General features: G+C 30.9%; 1 protein-coding gene across 2 annotated transcripts in view; it reads left to right on the top strand.

Annotated features, from left to right (window-relative positions):
- Window positions 1-21893, top strand: part of LOC108688372 (hormone receptor 4) — a 183613-nt gene that overhangs the window by 103491 nt on the left and 58229 nt on the right. For both annotated transcript variants that reach the window (XM_018194612.1, XM_018194611.1), the window contains exons 3-4: window positions 2747-3742; window positions 4950-5520. In XM_018194612.1, the coding sequence (XP_018050101.1) occupies window positions 2747-3742; window positions 4950-5520 (1567 nt within the window). The remainder of the gene's footprint in view (window positions 1-2746; window positions 3743-4949; window positions 5521-21893) is intronic.

Here is a 21893-nt window from a genome sequence, read left to right as displayed (position 1 = left end):
TGAGAGCATTCGATGAGCCTCAGCCGCAGATTTTTTCATATTGAAGCAAAAAATTAAAACCTCCCGCAAATGACGAGAATTTGGCTCGTAAACTGACATTTTCAATCGAGAATAACTTTATGATGCAGACACAAATCGACTAATGTTTCTATGGGGTTATGTTTACAGATGCCCAAGTTTATTGTACGTCTATGATCTATTTATTTCGACCACTACTTACCGCTAAAGCCATCTATAGGAAAACGGCGGAAGCAAAGTTGTACACCTAATATTAATAAAAATATATTAATTTAATGCAAAAATATATTAATAAATCATAAATTTTTTTAAATGAAAACGACATGCTGATCACACTTGTAAACACTTTGATCCGAAAAAAAAAACGCTTTTGATGCGAATAGCTGCTAGATGCATACTAACAGTCCAACTAAAAAACTAAGCATCTCTATCTATAGTATATAGTTGAAGCTTCAAATCTCGATGGCAGGTACGCGTCACTTTGATTCTGAAATCTAGCGTGAAAGATGATGCTTAGGTCATTTTGATCTAGAAGGACCATGAAAAATTAAATTTCTCTCGCACACTTACTGACGGATGCAGTACAATGGCGATGAAGCGGACTCAGACCAGCGCTCGACCGCCCGCCGCGGAAATTATTTTCTTCCACACATAATATTATATCAAATAACCATTCTAAAAAAATATGATTTTTATAGAAAATTTAATGAGGACGATGATATTTTATTTAAATTTTTATTTTGGTGACCTTGAGCAATAAAATGACTAAATATTTTAATTGTTTATAATAATCATTTAACAACAATTTAACAACAATTATAGTAATAATGAATACGTAAATGTAGATAATTCTTATATATTTAAAATGAGCACAATTTGACTCCGTATAATAAAGGATCAATCAGATTAAAATATCAATTATCAAATTTTAAAAATAAAGATTTTAAACTCCAAGTGCTTTTTTGATTTTTTATTTACGATGATTTTCCATCGAGTTACAATGTTTTGAATGTTGCATTTTGAGCATGTTCGAAAGTATTTTCTATTTTTTGTTGAGTAGTATAATATAGAAGTAGAGAGTATAGAAATAGAATAGAAGTAGATTTTAAGAAGTGCATAAATAGCGAGTTTCTAAAAACTTTCATATTTTCGAAAATATATTGTCAAAATACATATCGGCTTATTTTATATACGAAACGCGTAAAAAAATTTTTTAGTAAATTAACAATATTATCTCATATTATTGTAAGTGCTTGATTTACAAGAATATCTCATATTGGAATCTATCACGAGAAGCGCTATTTTTTATGGAGAAGGAAGGTGAAATACCTTATGTATACACAATGCTATTGAATATAGGATTGCATAAAGAGTGGTTGCCTATCGAGACTAACATAATAATTAAAATGAGTTTTAAATCCATCATTGATGCCATTCATAACGGCGGTTTCATTAAATTGTTTTATAAATGAAATCACGATAATTAATTTTTTATTTAATTTTTTTATTTACAAAAGCAAAAACAATGTGATCATTTTTGTTTCAACGTTCAATAACTCGAAAAAAAATCGTGCAACGTTCAATAAAAAGCAAATTAAAGATAAAGATTTACTCTTTTCGATTGCTATAAATTGTAATTTTATGATTTTTTACTTCACACCATAGGTCTTTGTAAAAATTTTGGATTTGACGGATATGCATTTAGAAATCCGCATAATAAAGGATAAATTAGATTAAAATATCAATTATCAAATTTTAAAAATAAAGATTTTAAACTCCAAATGCTTTTTTGATTTTTTATCTACGATGATTTTCCATCGAGTTACAGTGTTTTGAATGTTGCATTTTGAGCATGTTCGAAAGTATTTTCTATTTTTTGTTGAGTAGTGTATAATATCGCAATGCTGAATTCAAACAGTTAATCTTAGAATTTTAGAATGAAGTACAAAGAAAAAAACATTTGAAATTTGTAAAGATTTAAAGCATATGCTTTAATCTAGTAATATTCTTTTGAAATTTTCACGTAAAGGAATATCATATATAAACAAATTATATCTCTAAAATGTTAGCGGACTCGCACACACTTTCCGTAACAGGAATCGTAAGATGTGCCCTAAAAGTTAATCAAGAATTCAGAAATGAAAATTTTTAAAAATTGTTGATTGACTAATTCTTGTGTGCAAACCTTCTTATTTAATCTTTAGATAATGCAATTTAATTTTTATATAAAGTTTATATATTATGTTTCCAAGTTGATATTAAATAGAATTGGATTTTTAAATTATTGTAATAACAATTGAATTATTATATCGCACATTAAACTTATTCACTATTTAACTTGGAATATCACTGGAATGTTAATTCGAAAATCAAATATCAAGGAAGAAATAATCAAATCAAATATCATAAGAAGATGCAATATGTTATGCTCCATCATAGCTTATTATCTCACCTTCCTCTGAGCATCGGCTTGCTCCACCAATTAAAAAAATTGGTGGACGTCATTAATTTGCTCCAATTCTCCAATTTGCCGATTCCTTTCTCGTTTCCATTCCTCTGTGCATTCAAGTTCATTATGAAATAATGTGCGTGTGAATAACGATTTCATATTCCTGCACTATTATATTCAATCGTGCTTCCGAAGGTAAAGAAAAAAGGAAAAAACATCCCGTCGCATTACAGACTGTCCGCAGTCCGAGTATAAATATGAGACCAACTTATTTCTCAGACTCCCCGGTATCCCTCGGATCAGCAGGCTCGCCGCAGGGAAACCCGACGACGGACGCACCTTCACCCATAAACTTTCCTGCTCCAGGGGAGAGCATGGCCGATACTTCAACTCTGTCGCCGGAAACGAACATGCCGAGCTCGCCAGGCTGCCAGATCAGAGTGACGAGCGAGTATAACCTGCTGGGCAGCCCGAGTCCAGGGCCACCACGAGGAGATTCTCTTCGTGGTATCGGCAGCAGTGATGGCGGAGGTGGAAGAGGAAACGGTCAAGAGGGTCGCGACGCGGGATGCTCGGATCGTGCGTCGCCTGACTCGGTCTTCCCGGATGCCGGTCCGCTGATGAGCTTCAGGGTCTCCGACGAGCAGCAACATCATCAGCACTCACAGCAGCAGCATCAGCAACAACAACAACGCTCCATCACCCCCGTACAGATCAAAACGTCGCCGTATTCGCCAATTCCAGCGGTCTCATCGACTCCGATTGCCCAAGATGCCTCGTCGAGGAGTGACAGTCCGGACTTAAAGGGCGACCTATCGTCCGTCCAGACCAAGGAAGAATCCGACAATTCGGTTTTCGACGGAGGTGGGGGCGGTAGTAGTGGCGGTGGCAGTGGTGTCGGTGGTCGTTCGGAAGCCTCCAACCAACCTAGTCACCGGAATAGCCCGTCATCTCAATTCAACTTGAACCTAAACATTAGTCCCGGCGCAGTTGGTTCAGCCAGACCACACGGATCCTTGCAACAACAACATTCACCACCGGCGCCACCAAGATCACGCGCACCTCCGGTACCACCGCATCTGTTAGTGGCTCATCATCAATTTTGGTCTCAGAACACTACTAGCGTACAGGGATTCGCTACGCAGAGGCTACTCAACGGTGTCATTAGCAGTGCTGTTAGTTACGGTGGGCAGAATGCAACAACTGTCTCCACCAGTTCTAGCGGTACCAATGTCAGCTGTGTCACTACCGGCGCTACCATCACGGCAACCTCGTGTAAGTTCTGCATTTTTTATTAAATCAAGCACTTCTCACATTAAATTTATTTAACGATTTATTCTTTCATATCTAATCACTATTTTGAATCGGCCATGTCGTGAGGAATCGTTATATATAATTACTAAATATCATTTTTAAATAACATGCAATAATATTTATAATAAAAGAACTTCTAACAAAGAAGTATTTAATATAAATTTCCTCCTCGATTCGTCATTTATGTCCAATGGAAATTATTACATCTACAATTAGTGTTAGTTATGAAAATCCAAAGAATATCCAAAGAATATAGAATTTAGTTTAAATCACAATTACTTTTTGACTTTGATAAAAAATACGTAAATATCCGTTTTTGGTTAAGGTGATACCTCACCGATTTTAAGATATATTGTAGGGAAAAAGTGTCCTTAGTAATTCCCCACAAGAATCCCTACTTCTCCTATCTTTCCCCTTGCTTCGGGGCGCTCGACTTCCACACGAAGCGACTTTCACTCCATTTTCCCTCCTGTTTCGAAGCGTGTGATTTCCAAATAAATATCATCAATCTTGGAGAGTCGTGCCAGTCGTGCATTCCTTGACAGGGGGAAATGGGAGTCGCTTCGCGTGGAAGTAGTGCTCCTAAGCAGAGAAGATTCAGAACAGTGGGGTGGAAGTTGCTTATGCAAATGTTATCCTCTGTATATTATAGAACTTTTATTTATATCTCTTAAGCTAATGCTCATTTTCAGCGTCATTTTCAGATTATGTGATCAAAATTGATGCTTAGTATTCGTCAATTTTGATCATGTGACTAGTTTGTTCAAATCGAGCGTCGAACATTGAAATCAGCATGAAAATGCAGCTTTAGAAAGATTCCACTCCAAATATACACAACCTTCTAAGAATAACGATTTTCTGACCTTAGTCGAAATAAAAATGTCGATTAATAATGCTTTATTGTGTGTCCGAACGTCGAAAACGAGCCGAAGACCGCTCCCTATCAGGTGCTATGTATAACTTTGTTAATTTTGCGAATCGAGCTAATTCCTTTTGCAGATATATTTTCTATACCAAATACTTGCAAAATATGTAAAAAAAATTGATTTTTTTACTTGCTAGACTAGAATACTCCCTTAAAGATGCAACAATTATATAAATAGATTATTCAGGCATTGTACAAATTGTACAAACATTGTAACAATCGATCATTGATGATTTATTTCAGGTGAAGGTATGAAACCACCGGCGCAGAGAGCAGCGCCAGTACCACCGCGGCCCCCGCCCACGGTGTTAATGGGTGAGATCGGCGGCGTCCGTACGATGATATGGTCAGCGCCGCCATTGGATCCGGTACCGCCGCCAGCAGCATCTTGGTCTGCTACAGCGGCAGCGACCGCCTCGTGCTCTTCGTCGGAGGAGTCGGCTGCCCAGCTATTGCTGAATCTTGGCCAGGAATCCAGGGGTAAACCACCCTCGTCTCCCGCGGTCACGTACTCATCCGCTGTCGGACCGCCGCTCAACATGGAGAGGCTGTGGGCTGGCGATCTGACGCAGCTGCCGGCCGCGCAACAGATGCAAGCGCTGAATCTCACGGCGTCCGGTTCCGTCGCGCAACCGTGGGTTAGCAACGGCGGTACTGTTGTCAAATCTGAGGCGGCCTCACAATCCATATCGGTGGCACCGCCTGCGCCTCCTTTACCGCCTCAGGAGAACGAAGAAGACGAAACGCCTATGATATGCATGATCTGTGAGGACAAGGCGACCGGCTTGCACTACGGTATCATCACGTGCGAAGGGTGAGTATCTTTAGCCCCGCTTACGAAATTAAGTATAGTTAATCCTTTCACGCATATATGTCGCACATTTGGCGAAACAATGACATAACTAAAAAAAATCAGATTTTCCAGAAAACTTTGAATATTGCGTTTGAATGTTTTTAATTATTAAACTGTATATGTGTATGCTTTGTAATATTATTTTTTTTAATGCAAATTTATTTATAACAACTGATTATAAAAATCTATTATGCCTTTTCTTTCTAGAACTACTCAATAACAATTGAGATGAGACACTTTTAAGCAAAACAATTGACAGAATGCTATTTATAATACAATATTAATATAATTGTTTTCGTATGATGAGATTTTAACGACTCAGTTATTGCTCTGTCAAAATAAAGAATAAAGAAGGGTCCCTTCTTAATTATTTATTAATTCTTAATTAATGTAAACAATTAAAAATGACAATTTTTAAATTAGTCATTATTCTGATACTTCTGATAAATGATGAGATACGGACTAGAATAATAGAGTATAGATATGATGGTTGTGTTCCAAAATTTACTGCCAGTACTGAAAAATTCACGTTACGTGCACTATAAATTTTCAGTACTAGCAGTAAATTTTGGAACACAATCGATATATTATTCCAACATATATGAATCATTATTCCCAGATCTCATCACGTATGCAGGATGTCCCAAAAAGGTCAAGACATGAATATCTCAGATATAAGTTTTACAAAAAAATGTTTAGACAAAAGTTGTAGGGTTTAAAAAGATCGATTTAATTACTGATCTTATTAGTTTGATTTTGAGTAACATTGCCAAAATCAAGGTCACATCGATTTTTTTAAATGGAATACCCTATTTTTGATTCCAGAATTTAATAGTTGGTGTCAAGAGCTTTTCAAAACATTAAAATAAAGTTATTTTTCATAAAGTACTTTTTGAGTTATATAACTTGAAAGTTACAGTATCGCCGGCAAGATGTCCGACTGACGGTTAAAATCTCTTAAATGTTGTCCTAAATAACATTCGTTAAGATTAAGATCATTGGAGATTATTTCTTATTTATTGTTTTCATTTTTACGTAAAAATGAATTTTCAGTTCTTGAAAATATTCATTCTTGAAAATATAATTAAATATAGTAATTACATCAATGTTATTTGCTAATTTTTTTTAATATTTTAATTTTTCTAAGTTTTAATTTTTCTTAAAATTTGTTCTTATCAATAGAAATTTATATAGTCGGAAATATATAATTGGTTGATTGCAAACGTACGTAATCTGCAAAATATTTCGCAATTATTTGCACAAACTGCGTGTGTATAAGATATTTTAGATTAAATTTACGAATTAATAAAGTAATTCATATGAATTCCAGGAAAGCGAAGTAATAACACTCCATTTACTACAAATATCAATATTTTGTTAGTGATAATTCTATTCCCGTGACAGTAATGATGTATTCTCGCGTAGAAAGTACTAATGAGATTGATTAACTAGGATAGGGACTTATACGTATAAATTTTTTTTGCATAAATTTTCTGAGTGATACGTTGCATCTAAGAACAATATTGACCGATATTCACTTAATTAGAATTAATTATATCGAATCTACCTGCGTAATATAGTCGGAATCATGCGGTTGATTGATCACAAATATACGTAGCCTTCGACCTTTGCCAATATTCAAGGAAGCATTCAAGAAAGCGCGTCTAATTATGTTTCGCTGATGAGAAATGTTAAGTTTTGAGTAAACTATTTTCAGAGAGCGCACTATCAATTTGTTTACACAAAAATTCATACGTAGGAGAGATGAAGATTTGTTTTCCTAATATCTACCGTTACTATTTATCTTCTTAAAGTTTAAGTAATTTAACCCATTTCGAACTTTAAATGACTCGAAGGAATAAATGCTAGAAAGACCTTTTTTCATCGATAAAAAAAGACGATTATAAATGTATCAAATGGTAAATAATATTTTGTAATGTGAGTTATATTGTATAAGAGTTATTATATTGTATAAATTTATCATCTGATTTACAAAATTTTTTAAATATTTTTAAAATTAAATGAAAGTAATAAAAAAAAAACAAAATGTATATGGACAAATGAATTTAGATTTAATTTGTTAAATATAAATTTAAATAAATTTCAACAAATTAAAAAGAATACTTGAATGTGCTTTAATGGTTCAACAAATTAAAAAGAATACTTGAGTGCTTCAATGATATTTCATTAATAGAAAAGAAATTTTATGGATTTTTCCACATAATTAAAAAAATTGTATATTCTACTGTATATTAGATGCGCGCGATACTTTTTTTTTATTACGCGCTTCAGTTTTAATTCTGAAGATATTAAGATGGTTCTTTAATAAATTGAATTACCATAGAAACATTTTATATAATGAAGTTGAAGTACGTAAATACGAAATTGGCATGTACAAAATTCTACGGTAATGATGAAATAAGAGAGAAAAAAATGTTGAAAATGTAACCTTTCACATCTTAGAACATATATACTGGAAGAGCTATACCGTATCTGACCCAAAGAGGATATTCTAATTCTCTTTGATCTGATCAATGTAATAAAAGTATCTCCAATATCTATCTGTTCTTGTCTGAAAACTTGTTTACTGCGCGCTTGTGCGTGATTTATATGCGAACTATGAACGCATATATGTATGTACATATATGTATATATATGTATGTTTTAAGGCGAGACAGAGTACAACACTCTTAACATTATATAATAATAATCGACGCATGCGCATTATGGTGAAGCAATCAGAAAAGAACAGATAGATGTTGGAGCCATCGACAGTAATTTCATTTGGCATCTCAGAAAATCAACTCCTGCATTTTTGCTCCACCAATTAACATCGCGTTTGGCTAGTAGAAAGCGACAATTGATATATCAAAAATAGGGAGGGCTGATTCTCTGAGATGTCCGGGTAGTCCGGGGCCAAATGTGCATCATCACTGCAGTCATGGTGGAATTAGACAAGGTATTGTATTGCACATAAATATGACGGCACGATCAATAAAAAATCGCTCTTAAATGCTAGCACGACTTTCATAAAAAATAAATAAAAATAATCGTATATATAAAAACTATTACAAATAAAATAAAAACTAATAAAAACTAAATAATAATATATAAAAACTCGAAAATATAAAATCGAATCATCAAATGTTACATTCATGTTAGTCGCAAATAGGGACGCCATTATTTTGACTACTGCGGGAATACAGCACTTTGTTTAATTCCACTATGACTGCAGTTACCTATGGCTCTTCTATGTATGTTTCTATGTATGTATTTTTCATATAACTTAACTGTGATCATGATGCAAGTTAACATGATGCAAGTAGACATGGTGTGTGTTTCTTGTGCATGTTTATCTGCTGCAACCAACCAAAGCTTGACTTTTTTTCGCGATTTTTCGGCGGATTTTGTTTTAATATATACCTGCTATGACAGTAAAACTTAGTTTCACACATAGTAAATAATCACTTATTTATAGTAAATAATTACTTATTTATTAATTTTTTTACCATTATTTATTATTTTTTATTTAATATTTTATTTAATATATTTTTTAATCATTTCGAATCATATGACAACCGTGCGAATATATATGTTATAGAATGGCGGAAAATAAGGTCAGTACGTTGCGCAAACTTGGCTTAGTTTTACGAGCACACCATTCTGCTTGCATCATGGTGATAGATAAGGCTCGTTTCTTTGATTAATTGCACACAAATCTTATCATATTTTTCTCTGAAAAACGAGATTATAATAGTTTAAAAAAATTACAATTTTAATGGTTACAAAAAAGTAATAAGTCAACGGCCATTCTGGAAAGATATTTACGTGTATAAACTTACGTGTATAAACATATAAATTTAACCTTGAAAAGTAAACATAATCTAACAATTAAGAATAATATGAGTTACGACTCAATGTGAATAAAATTCAATTAATATACAATAAGGGCTATTATAAGAGCCTAACAGATAATGTATGCTATAATTATAAAATATTAATGTATAAAATATTTATTACATTTCATATAACAATGTTCACGTTTCGACCTTTTTTCCAATGGTCTTTCAGTGAATATACAAAACTTAGGTATGTTAAACGTACATAAATTATTATATTTATGTATAAGCCTATAGTGATCATAATTATATACTGATCTTGACGTCCATTGATTCAACTTCACTTGTCATAATATCATCATACTTAAAAAAATTTTTACAAAATTTTAAAGATTTTTGGTAGAAACATAATCTCATCTTATTCTCATTTGATGAAGATGCTCTTGATTACTATCATATATTCCATACTATTTCATTAAGATATACGTAATTTTAATATTTTATCCAAATTATGATATTGTAATTTTAGATGGGCCCTGGTGAGACATCCCAAATTTTCGGCATTTTACTAAAGAACCATCTTAATGTGCGTTTGTATATTGTATATTTTAAGCTTTATAATTTATATGTTCCATCCTTTATGTATATTTATTTCCAAATATTAATCGCAATCAACATTTAAATTTGTGGATTACTAAAATAAGATAGTATCAAGATATATTAATTTTTGTGTGAACATTCATAATTTGTAACTTAGACAAGATTAAAAATTAACCGATAATTCCGTAATTTTCTCGTCCTGTCTTCAAAGCGGAATAATATCTATGCGAGATGAGGGAATACTTGTTGCGTCTACTCTATTACATGTACTCGGGATGACTTCTTGAACAACACTTTTGATTAGTCCGTGAAATTACCACGGAGTATCGTTACTTCTTTGCTCATTCTTGTCCAACTTTGTTGTCTCGAAAGAGTAAGTGGATTAGACGAGAAAAGTCTGCAACAAGTTTTTCTCTTGTACCCATGATACACGTAATTCTCACTCGTAATCTGAGCAGATGAATTGATTTAATCTCACTATTTTCGTTAGAGGAGCTTTTTAAAATAAATGATCTGACCGGTAATAATAGCTATTCTTATCTTGCATAAAAAAGCCGATAAAAACTACAGAAACCGAATTTATATTTTAAAAAAGAATATAATATATAATATATTTATTAAAAAATAAGAATTTTTTGGGGCTAAGTGAACAATGTTTTCTAATGAACTTTGCTTCACTGAAAACGAATTTAGTGGCAAAATTGGTTTCTGGTTGCATTCATCTTTCTTTTGTAATTGAAATAAATTTTTTTTCAATTTTATTTACATCACTTTAAAGTGCTACCTTTTACTTATAAATTTATATTTATTACGATACGATTTCTTTTATAAGCATAATTAACTAAATTAGCATATTATAAATTATTAGACCTTCATATTATACATATGCATTAATTATTGTGCTAATTATGCACATGAAAAAAATCGTACTAAATATAAATTTATATCATAGATAAAAGCACTTTAAAGTGTTGTAAATGAAACTGAAAGAAAAATTTATTTTAAGCAAAAAAATGATAACTTTTGGTTGAATCATTAAATATTTATATGTTTTTTTCAAAATTAATTGATTTACATCAGTTTTTAACTAATGATATGATTCATATATAATTCTATTTTAAAGATTTTATTCTATTAATATTTTTCTAATTTATTTTGTATGTGTAATCAATATATATACTGACAATAAAAAACAAGGTTAAGACCGGGAGCACAAACTCTCACATAATGCATAACATGTAATACATAAGAAAATATACCAATCAAAATTCTTCGTTTCCTTCCTTTTTATGAAATAAAAATAAATAATGAACTTATGATTGGTTGAATTTCTTATGCCTTATGTTGTGTATTATGCAAGAATTTGTGTTCCACGCTTTATTACGCACAATAGCAACAGCAGAATGAGAGCAATCAATCAAAAGTGCTCACAAATACAACCGCGAAAAATGTTAATTTCTGGTTTTTGTCAATTTTTGCTGACAAATATCAATTTCTTTGAAGAAGTTGAAAAGTTTAATTGTTTTCTTATATGTTAACATCTTGGACTTCTAATCCATCTAACCCTCGTTTGACATTTGACAGCCATTGACGATAGGCATCAACTGTTAGCAGCTATACATTGAAAAAATATTTATATGAAATTACGATCATGCTGAATTTTTCTAACCTAGCATAATCATGTAATATTGCAACATATATGGAAAATTACAGATTATATTAGTTTCATGCAATATATATTTTCGAGATTTTATGGAATTTTATAAAATGTAAGATGGGCGAGTTTTTTTAAGTTGATAAAGTGCTAAATATATTTGCCGAGAGAATAGTTCATGATTAGAGCATGATTAGTTCTTATCTGTAAATTATAGAAATCAAGAAGAGTCTGCCAAAGTAATGTTCAAATTTTGATTGTAGTCATTATGCTGCAAAATTTTGTTCTTATTTAATGTTCGGTAAATAAGAAGGATGAAGTGATGCCTAGTAGAGACTCTTTAATCAAAGTCGCGACACTTGATTTGAGTCTTTTGTATGCAGGGTAGTAGATTTAACAAAATATCGGTAACATCGATAAATATCAGTAACTGAGATACTAATATATTTCAAATAGTTTTGTGTCGCGACTCTGATTAGAAGGTCTCTAATACCTGAGTGTCATTCGGGTGAGAAGCTGAACATAGCATTAAAAACGCTATATTTTAAAATTTATTATAAAAATCACATAGAACTTATAGTAACTGGAATAACCTATCTAAACAATGAGTGGAAGTGAGCAACATCTGAGAGACAGAAGATATATTTCTGTACGTATTTCTGTCCTGCTCAGTAACTTTTCTTCTTTTTGCGTGACAAAAGAAGATAGAAGAGAATAGAAAGATATTTCTGTCCTTTAAATGTTGCTTAGTTCGACGTCCTATTCCCCTTTCAATTACTATAAGTTTTATGAAAAATCATTAGTTTGCATTATCATGGCGAACGTTTTCCAGATTCTCTCTTGAGAATCTCTAGATCCAATCAATCATATTTAATTGCTCGGACAGCAAGCCAGCAGACCTAGGGTGCATTCAGAATTACGCATGAAGTGCATGATGTATTATTTTATCCTTCTTTATTATTTGTGTAACAAAGATAAATAATGTATTATGTGCTTCACTCGGAACGCGTTCCTAGCCGCTTTACCAACCTTAAATAAAAAATCTGATATTCATTAAAAATATAATTTGATACCAATTTTTTTTCATATCTTGTCGAATATTCTCACTTCACGATTTATATTTCGTGAAAGTTACAAAAATAATAAATTCTTATTTAGCACGTAAAAAACATAATTTATATGTTTTTTAAATTAGCTGTATATAGATTAACTGTTTCTTTTCTTATTATCTCTATCATTCTATGTTCCAAATCCACGTGATAAAAAAAAATAATTAAGAATTAGCAATTTTAATTTAACGAACGATGTAGAAAAATAATAGTCATCTGTATTGATTAAATAATTATAATAAATCTTCCTTCCTCATTGTTCCTTTCTTATGTAATCGTCAATGGGATATTTTAATGCTTTTTTTATAAGATTTACATCATTTAGGTCACCATCAATGTTGGAACGTATTTAGATAAAAGTCTAGATACAATATTTAGACTTTAGTTATACCTAAGTGCATTACCTAGATTCTTATAGGATATTATATCTGTATCCGTATCTAATTATTTTTGGGTACGATATCTTTTAAGTTTTAGATACATAGGTACAAAATACTTATATATTTTATTTTATATTATATTAGAAACTTAATTTTTGATTATTGCATCTATTATAAATCATTTTTACTATATTATAAATCATCAAAAATATTGTATCAATATTTCAATGTTGTGAAGAAAAAAAAATTTTAATTTTTTTTGTTTAACAAAAAAAATTTTTTTATAATTTTTTCTTCACAACATTGGAGTATTCTTGAAACCATACAACTTTTGTTAAAAAATTTTTTTCCACCTTTTATACTTCCGACGATATTCACAAAAATATCATTTTTTTCAAAGGAGTGTTTTACTTCTTAAACATGATTTAAGGGACATATAAAAAAATACGTGTTTCTTAGATTTTCGTGTTTAACAACATATTTCATGGAGAATCAAATCAGGACAGTCGTAAAACTTTCCTAGTGAATCGAAAAATCTTTTACCATTGTGCAATTTTTGCGTACTTTAGAAAATATTAATTTTTAAATATCACTTAATGAGCACGTATCCGCGTGGATTACTGTCAAATACACGCACAATCGCTTGTTGCGCGGGGAGTAGTGACTGCTTGGTAGGCGCGCTGCTTGAGTTATGGCGCTTAGCGCGTGCCAAGTAGTCTTCGCGCGATAATCAACTGCAACTGATAGGCGTCTTGACGATAGTCCGGATATGTGCTTATTTGAACTTTAGAAATTAATATCTCCTAAAGTACGAAAATTGCAAATGATAAAGGACTTTTCGACTTAGTTTAGTCCGTTCTACACTAACAATGAGAGAAAGGATTTTGTTAATTTAACAAATCACTAGTACCTTTAACAAGTAATCGATAAATATGTGACAACAAAATTGATTTGTTGTGATTGCTATTAATCTGCTATACCAACTAATTATTAGTAATAGAAGCAAATTATATAGAATCTAATCTATCTTTTGGATAGACTTTAGTTTATCATAGAAATCATAAGGTTTGTTCGCATCGAAGTTCCAACATGCTCCAACATGTTTCTACCATAGCTCCAACATGCTCCAACATGTTCCTACCATAGCTCTTATTCACTCCAATGCGCTTGATAGAATGAGTAGGACAAATAAATCTATAGATGATCGTTTTAAATCAAGAGAAACTGACCAGTTACAGGCAAATACAGGGAGAATACTTGATTAGAACTGGTCAATTTCTTATGATTTGAGATCTTATGACCATCTACGACTTCTATATATACTATATATGAACCTTTTATTTGCTAGCGATACTATTGATTATTTGTTACATTGACAAATGATTAATTTACAATAGTAACTAATTTGCAATAGTCTACTAATCGATCATTTTCTTAACAAAAATCACATTTGTTTTTTCTTGATTTATTCCTATAACAAAATCATTTTTTTCAGTGTACCCGCTCATGAGAAGTGATCTCGTAGGTCGGGAATCTTTTGTATATGAACGCAATTGTTGTTTTTGATTTAAATTTTCATTATCGAGACATTCTTTTATATATTAAAACAAACAAATAAAACGTAGCATTTTACGCTGTTTATATCTTTTTCTCTTTTTGTTTTCTCTATTTTTTTCTCTTCCCCATTTTTCTTTTTTTCCTTTTTTTAAGTACCTAAAAAGTATTTAAATTTTCGGATATTTTTTTCTTATATCTGTATCTATACTGAGGTAATTATAAAAAAAATGTATCTGTATTTATACCTAAATACATTTTCTACGTATCTATACCTATAGCTAGATATCTTTCAAACGGTATCTGTTCCAACACTCACCATTAGTGAATATATACGAAATAATACCGCATGAATATATAATCCTTGATGGCATTATTAATCATTTTTTTATTAATTACATAGGCCTACAAAAAAATATTTGTTTTTACCCAGAAACGGCAGTATGTAATTCCGAAGATTTTTGACACCTAAAACCAAATCCGTACCTAAAATTGCTCCATAACGTCAGGTTTCCGAGATATTCTCCAAAAGTGTTAAAAGTGCTAAAAAGGTCTTTCGAGCATTTTTAGATTAAAATATTTCGTAAACCTGATGGAGCAATTTTAGCTACGGATTTGAATTTGGTATGAAAAAAATCTACGAAAATCACTTATGATTATAAACACAGTAACATGAAAAAAAATTAGATATATTGCAAGTATGTCCACCGGCCTTAACGCGTTTCCAGACGATATGATCAATGTATCATCAACTTTGCACACATAATAAATATTGACTTTATAATTATTCATATTAAATGTAATCAATGACTGCGTTCATCAGAGAAAACTATAATCAGTTAGTACTTAGTGATTCTTTATGATCGGTTTGTGTTATCAATAGTGATCAATATTGATTTTGAATATTATTGTAAGATATAATGTATGAAACAACTTACGCGCAGGGCTACCGCAGACAAAATTTCTGTAACAGTAACTATAATCCCGCAAACACAATAATAAGTCTTAAGCCTTAAGAAATTGATCAATAGTCAAATATGAGAAGAATAATCGACTATTCTATTGTGTTTGCGAGGTAAGACGGAAACTTAAGCCGATGGAAATAGAAATAGTAAACTTATCCATACAGCCTATTCTACAATACAGCGTAGTTGTAAGTGATTATAAAAATATATAGTTATAATATAGTTAACCAATCACAGTCAAATATAAAAAAAATATTCGATGTAATTAGTCAATTTTTACAACTACGTTTACGCAATTGTAGAATGGGCTTAAAGCAAATTTCAATCGATTGAAGTTTGCTTTATGAATAAATTTACTGCTATTTCTATTTCCGTTAGATTACATAGATCTAAAGCAATATCCTGATTAACTCATCAATTTTTAAGTTTACATTTTAAAGTTACTGTTACAGAAATTTTGTTTGTGGCAGGCCTAAGTGTCGAGTCATATGTATGTCATATGTATGTCAGTCGCGCTTGTGTGTATAAGTCTCGAACAGTCCCATAACACAATAGGGATACATTTACTTTTTGTGCTCACGTGCTATAAGCTTCATTCTATCCTTTTTCCGCAAGTAGCAAGTAATAAAGATAGAATGAAGTTTACAGCGTGAGAGTAAAAAGTAAACACATTCTAGATGTAATAAATCTTAAACAATAAGAAATCAACCAATCATTGATTATTCTCCTTACATTTGACTGTGATTAATATCTTATGGCTCAAAGCTTACTACATCTATTGCGTTTTGAGACTATTCTATGCGTTTGATGCACAAATTTGGAACGCATCCCTAGAGTTCTGTATGTATATACAAAAAAGCGCAACCAAATATATATCGCATCATCTATGTACAAAACATCGCTGCATATATTGTTGACGTTCTGGTACTTTAAAGTAATTATTCATATTGATTTCATCAGATTTCATGATGGTCACACATGATTTCATCATAGATTTTATAATGATTATATAGAAAATTACAATGATTTCTGTTGATTACATATCATTTCATTATTTCTGATGATTACGCATGATTTCATCTAACTTCATGATTACAGCTGATTGCAAAAACAATTACATAGGGATTTCGTAAAGATTTCGAGGATCCTGTCCCGTAATTTCATTAAGTTACCCCTTCGCAATTAAGGCTGCTGCACACAAAATTTTTGTAACAGTAATCTTAAGCCGATGAGCCAATCAAGATATTGCTTTAGATCTACATACTCTAATGGAAATAGCAGTAAACTTATCCATAAGGCGAGTTTCAACCAATTAAAATTCACTTTATTGCGAGATTATGGATAAATTTGTTATTTTCATTTCCGTTAGATTATGTAGACCTAAAGCAATATTCTGGCTCATCGGCTTAAGTTTACGCCTTACATCACTGTTGCGGAATTTTATGTGCGGCAGCCCTTAGGACCATGGCACACAAAAAGCTTAAGCAGTAAAACGTAAGCAGTAAGCGAATTGACTAATCATAATAGAGTCTGTAAAACTATAATGTAAGCAGTAGCTTATCCAACATGTTGATTTCCTTTCTGCTTACATCTTGCTGCCTTGAATTTTTTGTATGCTATAGCCCTAATAGTGGCTACATTTACATCGTGCGCTTAGTCCGCATTTGGTCTATACTAAATTCGACTTAAATTATTAAATTATTTATTATAAAAATTTAGGTCCCCATGTTATAAATACTTGATAAATGATCCAATCTAACTTAAATTAGGCTTCGTTTTTTAATGGCTTGACCTAAAATAGGTCGTCTGCTTTTTCGGTGTAATGCGCGAGATTTGTACAAAACATGAAATGACTTTAATTCGGATCAGTGCAATGTGGGCTAAATACGACCCCGTCAATTTTGAAATCCGATGTAAACGATTGGTAACTAAACCTACTTTGGATCGATATAGGTCACTGGGTGCAAACGTAGTCATCGACGAGGTACTATTAAAAACGATCGATGCTTATGGAAGTGACTGTTAAAATTTAAGTTAGGTAATACAATACAAGCAATTTGACTGAACTAGTTTCAATTTTTATCTTTGATCACATTTGCTTCTTGCGAATTAAATTGATTCATTGTTTCAATTACTGATTATATCCTGGTTTATCAATCCTAGTTGAGGATGTGTGCTGGTACATTTTTATTTAATGACTCATCATGTTCAATATTTTTATCATTATGGATTTATTGCGACTGTTATAATGGAAGAATACAATCGATAATATTATCAGAACGAAAAGCATCGCATTGTGCAGAAGATAGATAGAATACTACTACTAACTTTTTGCGTAATTATGATTTTAATTGTTTTATTAATTTTGTCAAATTTGCGTTTAATTTTTTTATACTGAGGATAACCTAATAATAAGGTCGAAACGTATGTTCGAAGAATACATAAAAATATACAAAAATCTGGCTTGTTGCCCCTTCTTGTTATTTATTGTTTAAAATTTAAGTAATTAAATTAAAAATAAGAAACTAATAATATAGTACTAATTTCATAATTTAGTTTCGCAGACACGTATATATGTTTAAAACTTAATCCTTACCCTACTAGATACAATTTGGTGCCTCATCTCTATGAACGAGAGTCACTAAAATCCGTTCATTTTTTCACCTGTTCAAAATAATTTAAAAAATTTCTAAAAATTGACCAATACACTTTCAATTTTCTAAAATAAATATTAAACTTCATTTTGGAAAATAATAAAGTGTAGTAATAATTTATAATTACCGAAAGACTCATAAGGTAGGAAAATGGCATTTGATTTAAAGAATTATAACTTTTCATAAAAAATTTTTAATAAAAAAATATTAAAAAATCATTTCAGGATTTTGTAGTTTAGATATGAAGTTTTGAAAAAAAAAATATTAGAACTTTGAATTCTACAAAAAGTTGAATTATTTGAGCACATGAATATGAGTAATTTTCAAGGAAAAATAGGAAAAATCGAGTTAAAATATGCATTTTTTTATTTTGTTGTAAAATAATGTAATTTTAATGAAAAAAAATATAAAATATAAGCATACATTTAGATAAATATGTAAAGAAAGGCGTGACTCGCCTTTTTAGCTCCATTTTGTCTAAAAAATATTGGATTGGAAAAGTTCGTGCCGATGTTGAAGGAAAATTTAAACACAGAAAATTTAAATTTTAGTATACATTTATTAAATTATAAAGGTTAGTCGGCATGAACTTTCCGGACAACCCAATAATTAAAAAAATTTGTTTAATGAAAACATTCAGACATTAATTTAGATTGAAAATAGAATACTTATAATGATTTTGACACAATTTTTATCTTGTACAAAAAGTACTCTTTACATACTTAGAGATGAGCATACATCGACTTGAACTGAACAATCACAGGTAGATTGACGGCCAGAGTCGCGTTGCCGCGCACAGATCTCCCCCACCACAAACTTTTTTTATGGGAAGATAACAAACACCAGATTCATCGAGTTTGCGAGAAATTTGCACGAACAGGAATCATTCGGTAGTGACCTCCCTTAGGAGGGTAAGAGTTAAGAGGATGCTGGAGCCGTCTGTATTACCGATAAAAATAGTGTTTTTGATGTTTTTGTTTCTGTCGAATTTCTTTGTAGTGGTTTCATAGAATAAAAATTTCTTTTCCGCAATTTTCCCACGAATGTTTTTTTTTAACTTCGTACGAACAATAATTCCCGAGATATGATGTTTCAAAATATGGGACTTTCAATTTTTACATTAAAATATAAGTTCATTTAATATAAGTATATAATCGAATTGGAAAAAATAATATTTACATTTTTCTCAAAGTTTACATACGATCCTAGTTGCGTATCATTTTCCAAAATCATTTTTAATTTATTTGGAAAAACAACTTTGAGAAAAATTGCCTTTTTTAAAATAAAATCGTGTACTCCGTAACTTTTATAAATAGGGTCAATTAGGATAATTGTGACGAAAAAACGCAAAGTTAGTTTTTTTACATATCTTTTCGTTCTTTATATATAGGTAAGTAAAAATATATAAATATTTCTTCTTCAAGTATATAAATATATAAATATTTCTTCAAATATATAAATATTTCTTCTATCAAGTAAAACTTCCTTTCTCTTCGGAATGTAGAGTGTTCTGATATACACTGCTAGTACTGAAAAATTGTTCCGCCAGTACTACCCAGCGCGCTACAACAGTGTCTAGTTCTTTCAATAACATCGTAAATGATAGCCATATTGCCACTGCGACTACTGCGGCTTTCGGGGCAGTTACTGTGCAATATGGCATCACTTAAAGAAACACATGCGTCGAAATATTCGATCCAAGAAATAAAAAAAATATATACATTTTAACTACAGAAGATGCATATATATATTCATTTTACTGAAAATGACTCTTAAATTCCACATCTGAATATTTATTAACTGTGTCCATATAATTTTTAACATGAGATCAAACTGCTTGAATTGGTAATCTCATAATTAGTTCCTTCTTCGGAAGAACTATCGTTGTTGTTTCGTCAAATTTATTGACAATTTACTACGTTTATCCATATTTACATTGCCAGTCTACTGCAAAGTCATTCCGAAATACGATGTTACAGTAGTGCTAGCAATATCACAGTAATTTTGGAATGCCTGCACTATTGTGACATCATGATAGTTGCACTACCAATAAAAAGAGAATACTCCCACAGTTTCGCGATATAATCTGTAAAATAATAAAATATTTGCTAATAAATTTTATAATACATCAAAATTATTTATTTTATGTAAGACAACATTGAAAAATAAGGAAAAATAATAAGAAAATATATTTAAGGTTTATTTTCTTCTTTATAACCTTAACATTGTTACAAATCAGTGACTGATGAACATGAAATTAATATTCATTTGATAATAAAAACAGATTATGCATGAATATTATTATACAAATACAGTGCTAATACAGTCCAAAGTATAATATTTGAATTATACTTATGTAAAATTATTAATAAACATATAATCAGTATTTTAACATGTCGCATTTGTGACAATGGGCAAGCCATTATTTAACGCAATCGCGTGCGAAGCATCACGGTTTTCCCGATATTTATCGTCACTATTATACTCTCTATACATTGAATTAACAGTAGGGTAAGTGTGACGGTCAATTAAAAAATTGTGTACACTATTAATTGTATTATAATCTTAACAAAAAATTAATTTAGAATCGTAGTAATCTTAATGAATATCATTTAAAATGGCTTCTGGAAAAGAAATTGACTTTAAATAAATATCTGCAAACTTTGATAATTTTTTTACAACGTTTTATGGATTTGATAATTATTATAATATAACATTTTTGTATTTAGGAAAATTTATATCAATTTAAAGTCAAATTATCATGGAATAATATAAAATATGAAGTCTTTTTGAATTTTAATACATAAAACTAAACATCATTGCAATTACTCCATTGTCACAGTTACTCTGGTTAACTCTATCTCAGTTTTTAAAGGATTTACGGTAAAAAGTAAAATAAATTAAATTAAAGCTTATAAAATTTCCTATAAAATGCTTTTTTTTCTTTTCTCTTCGTCAATTTTTGTGCAAGATACAATTATTTGAAAAAAGAGTTTTCTGCAACGATTTTTTGAGTGAAAATTATGGTTCATAAGTATAATTGTGTCCATAACTTGAAAAACGGTGTTGAAAAAAAAATATTAGAATAATAATACTTTCTCCTCTTAATAGATAATATTCTCTTGAATTTGACGTTTGGTTCATATTTTTAGGATTAATAGTTTCGGAGATATGCAACTTCGACAAGTACGATTAATATTATTAATTCGCTGATATTGTTGATAGTATTTATGAATTTCTTTCTTGTAGTTTCCTCAATATTGTCGTGAGCGTTAATTAGTCATCGACGTCGGTCGGCGTCGTCGTCATCGATTGGCATCGTCGTCGTCGAACAAATTCGGACAATTATATTTTAGAATATTATATATTTTTAGTATATTATATATTTCTAGCACGTTATTCTTATATGGTATTTGATTACCTTTCCGGTCATATCAGGGTCTGTGAAACCCTGCAACTTTGTCACGCTATATCTCTGGACTGAATACATATTTTTTTTAATTCAAAACGTGTGAAATTTATACCTCGAAGTCAGATAAAGACAGATAAATATGAATCAAATAAATAATATTTTATTTT

Source organism: Atta colombica, unplaced genomic scaffold, assembly GCF_001594045.1.
Source record: "Atta colombica isolate Treedump-2 unplaced genomic scaffold, Acol1.0 scaffold23, whole genome shotgun sequence".
Taxonomy (NCBI): Eukaryota; Metazoa; Arthropoda; class Insecta; order Hymenoptera; family Formicidae; genus Atta; species Atta colombica.
This window is presented reverse-complemented; position numbering and strand designations above follow the sequence as displayed.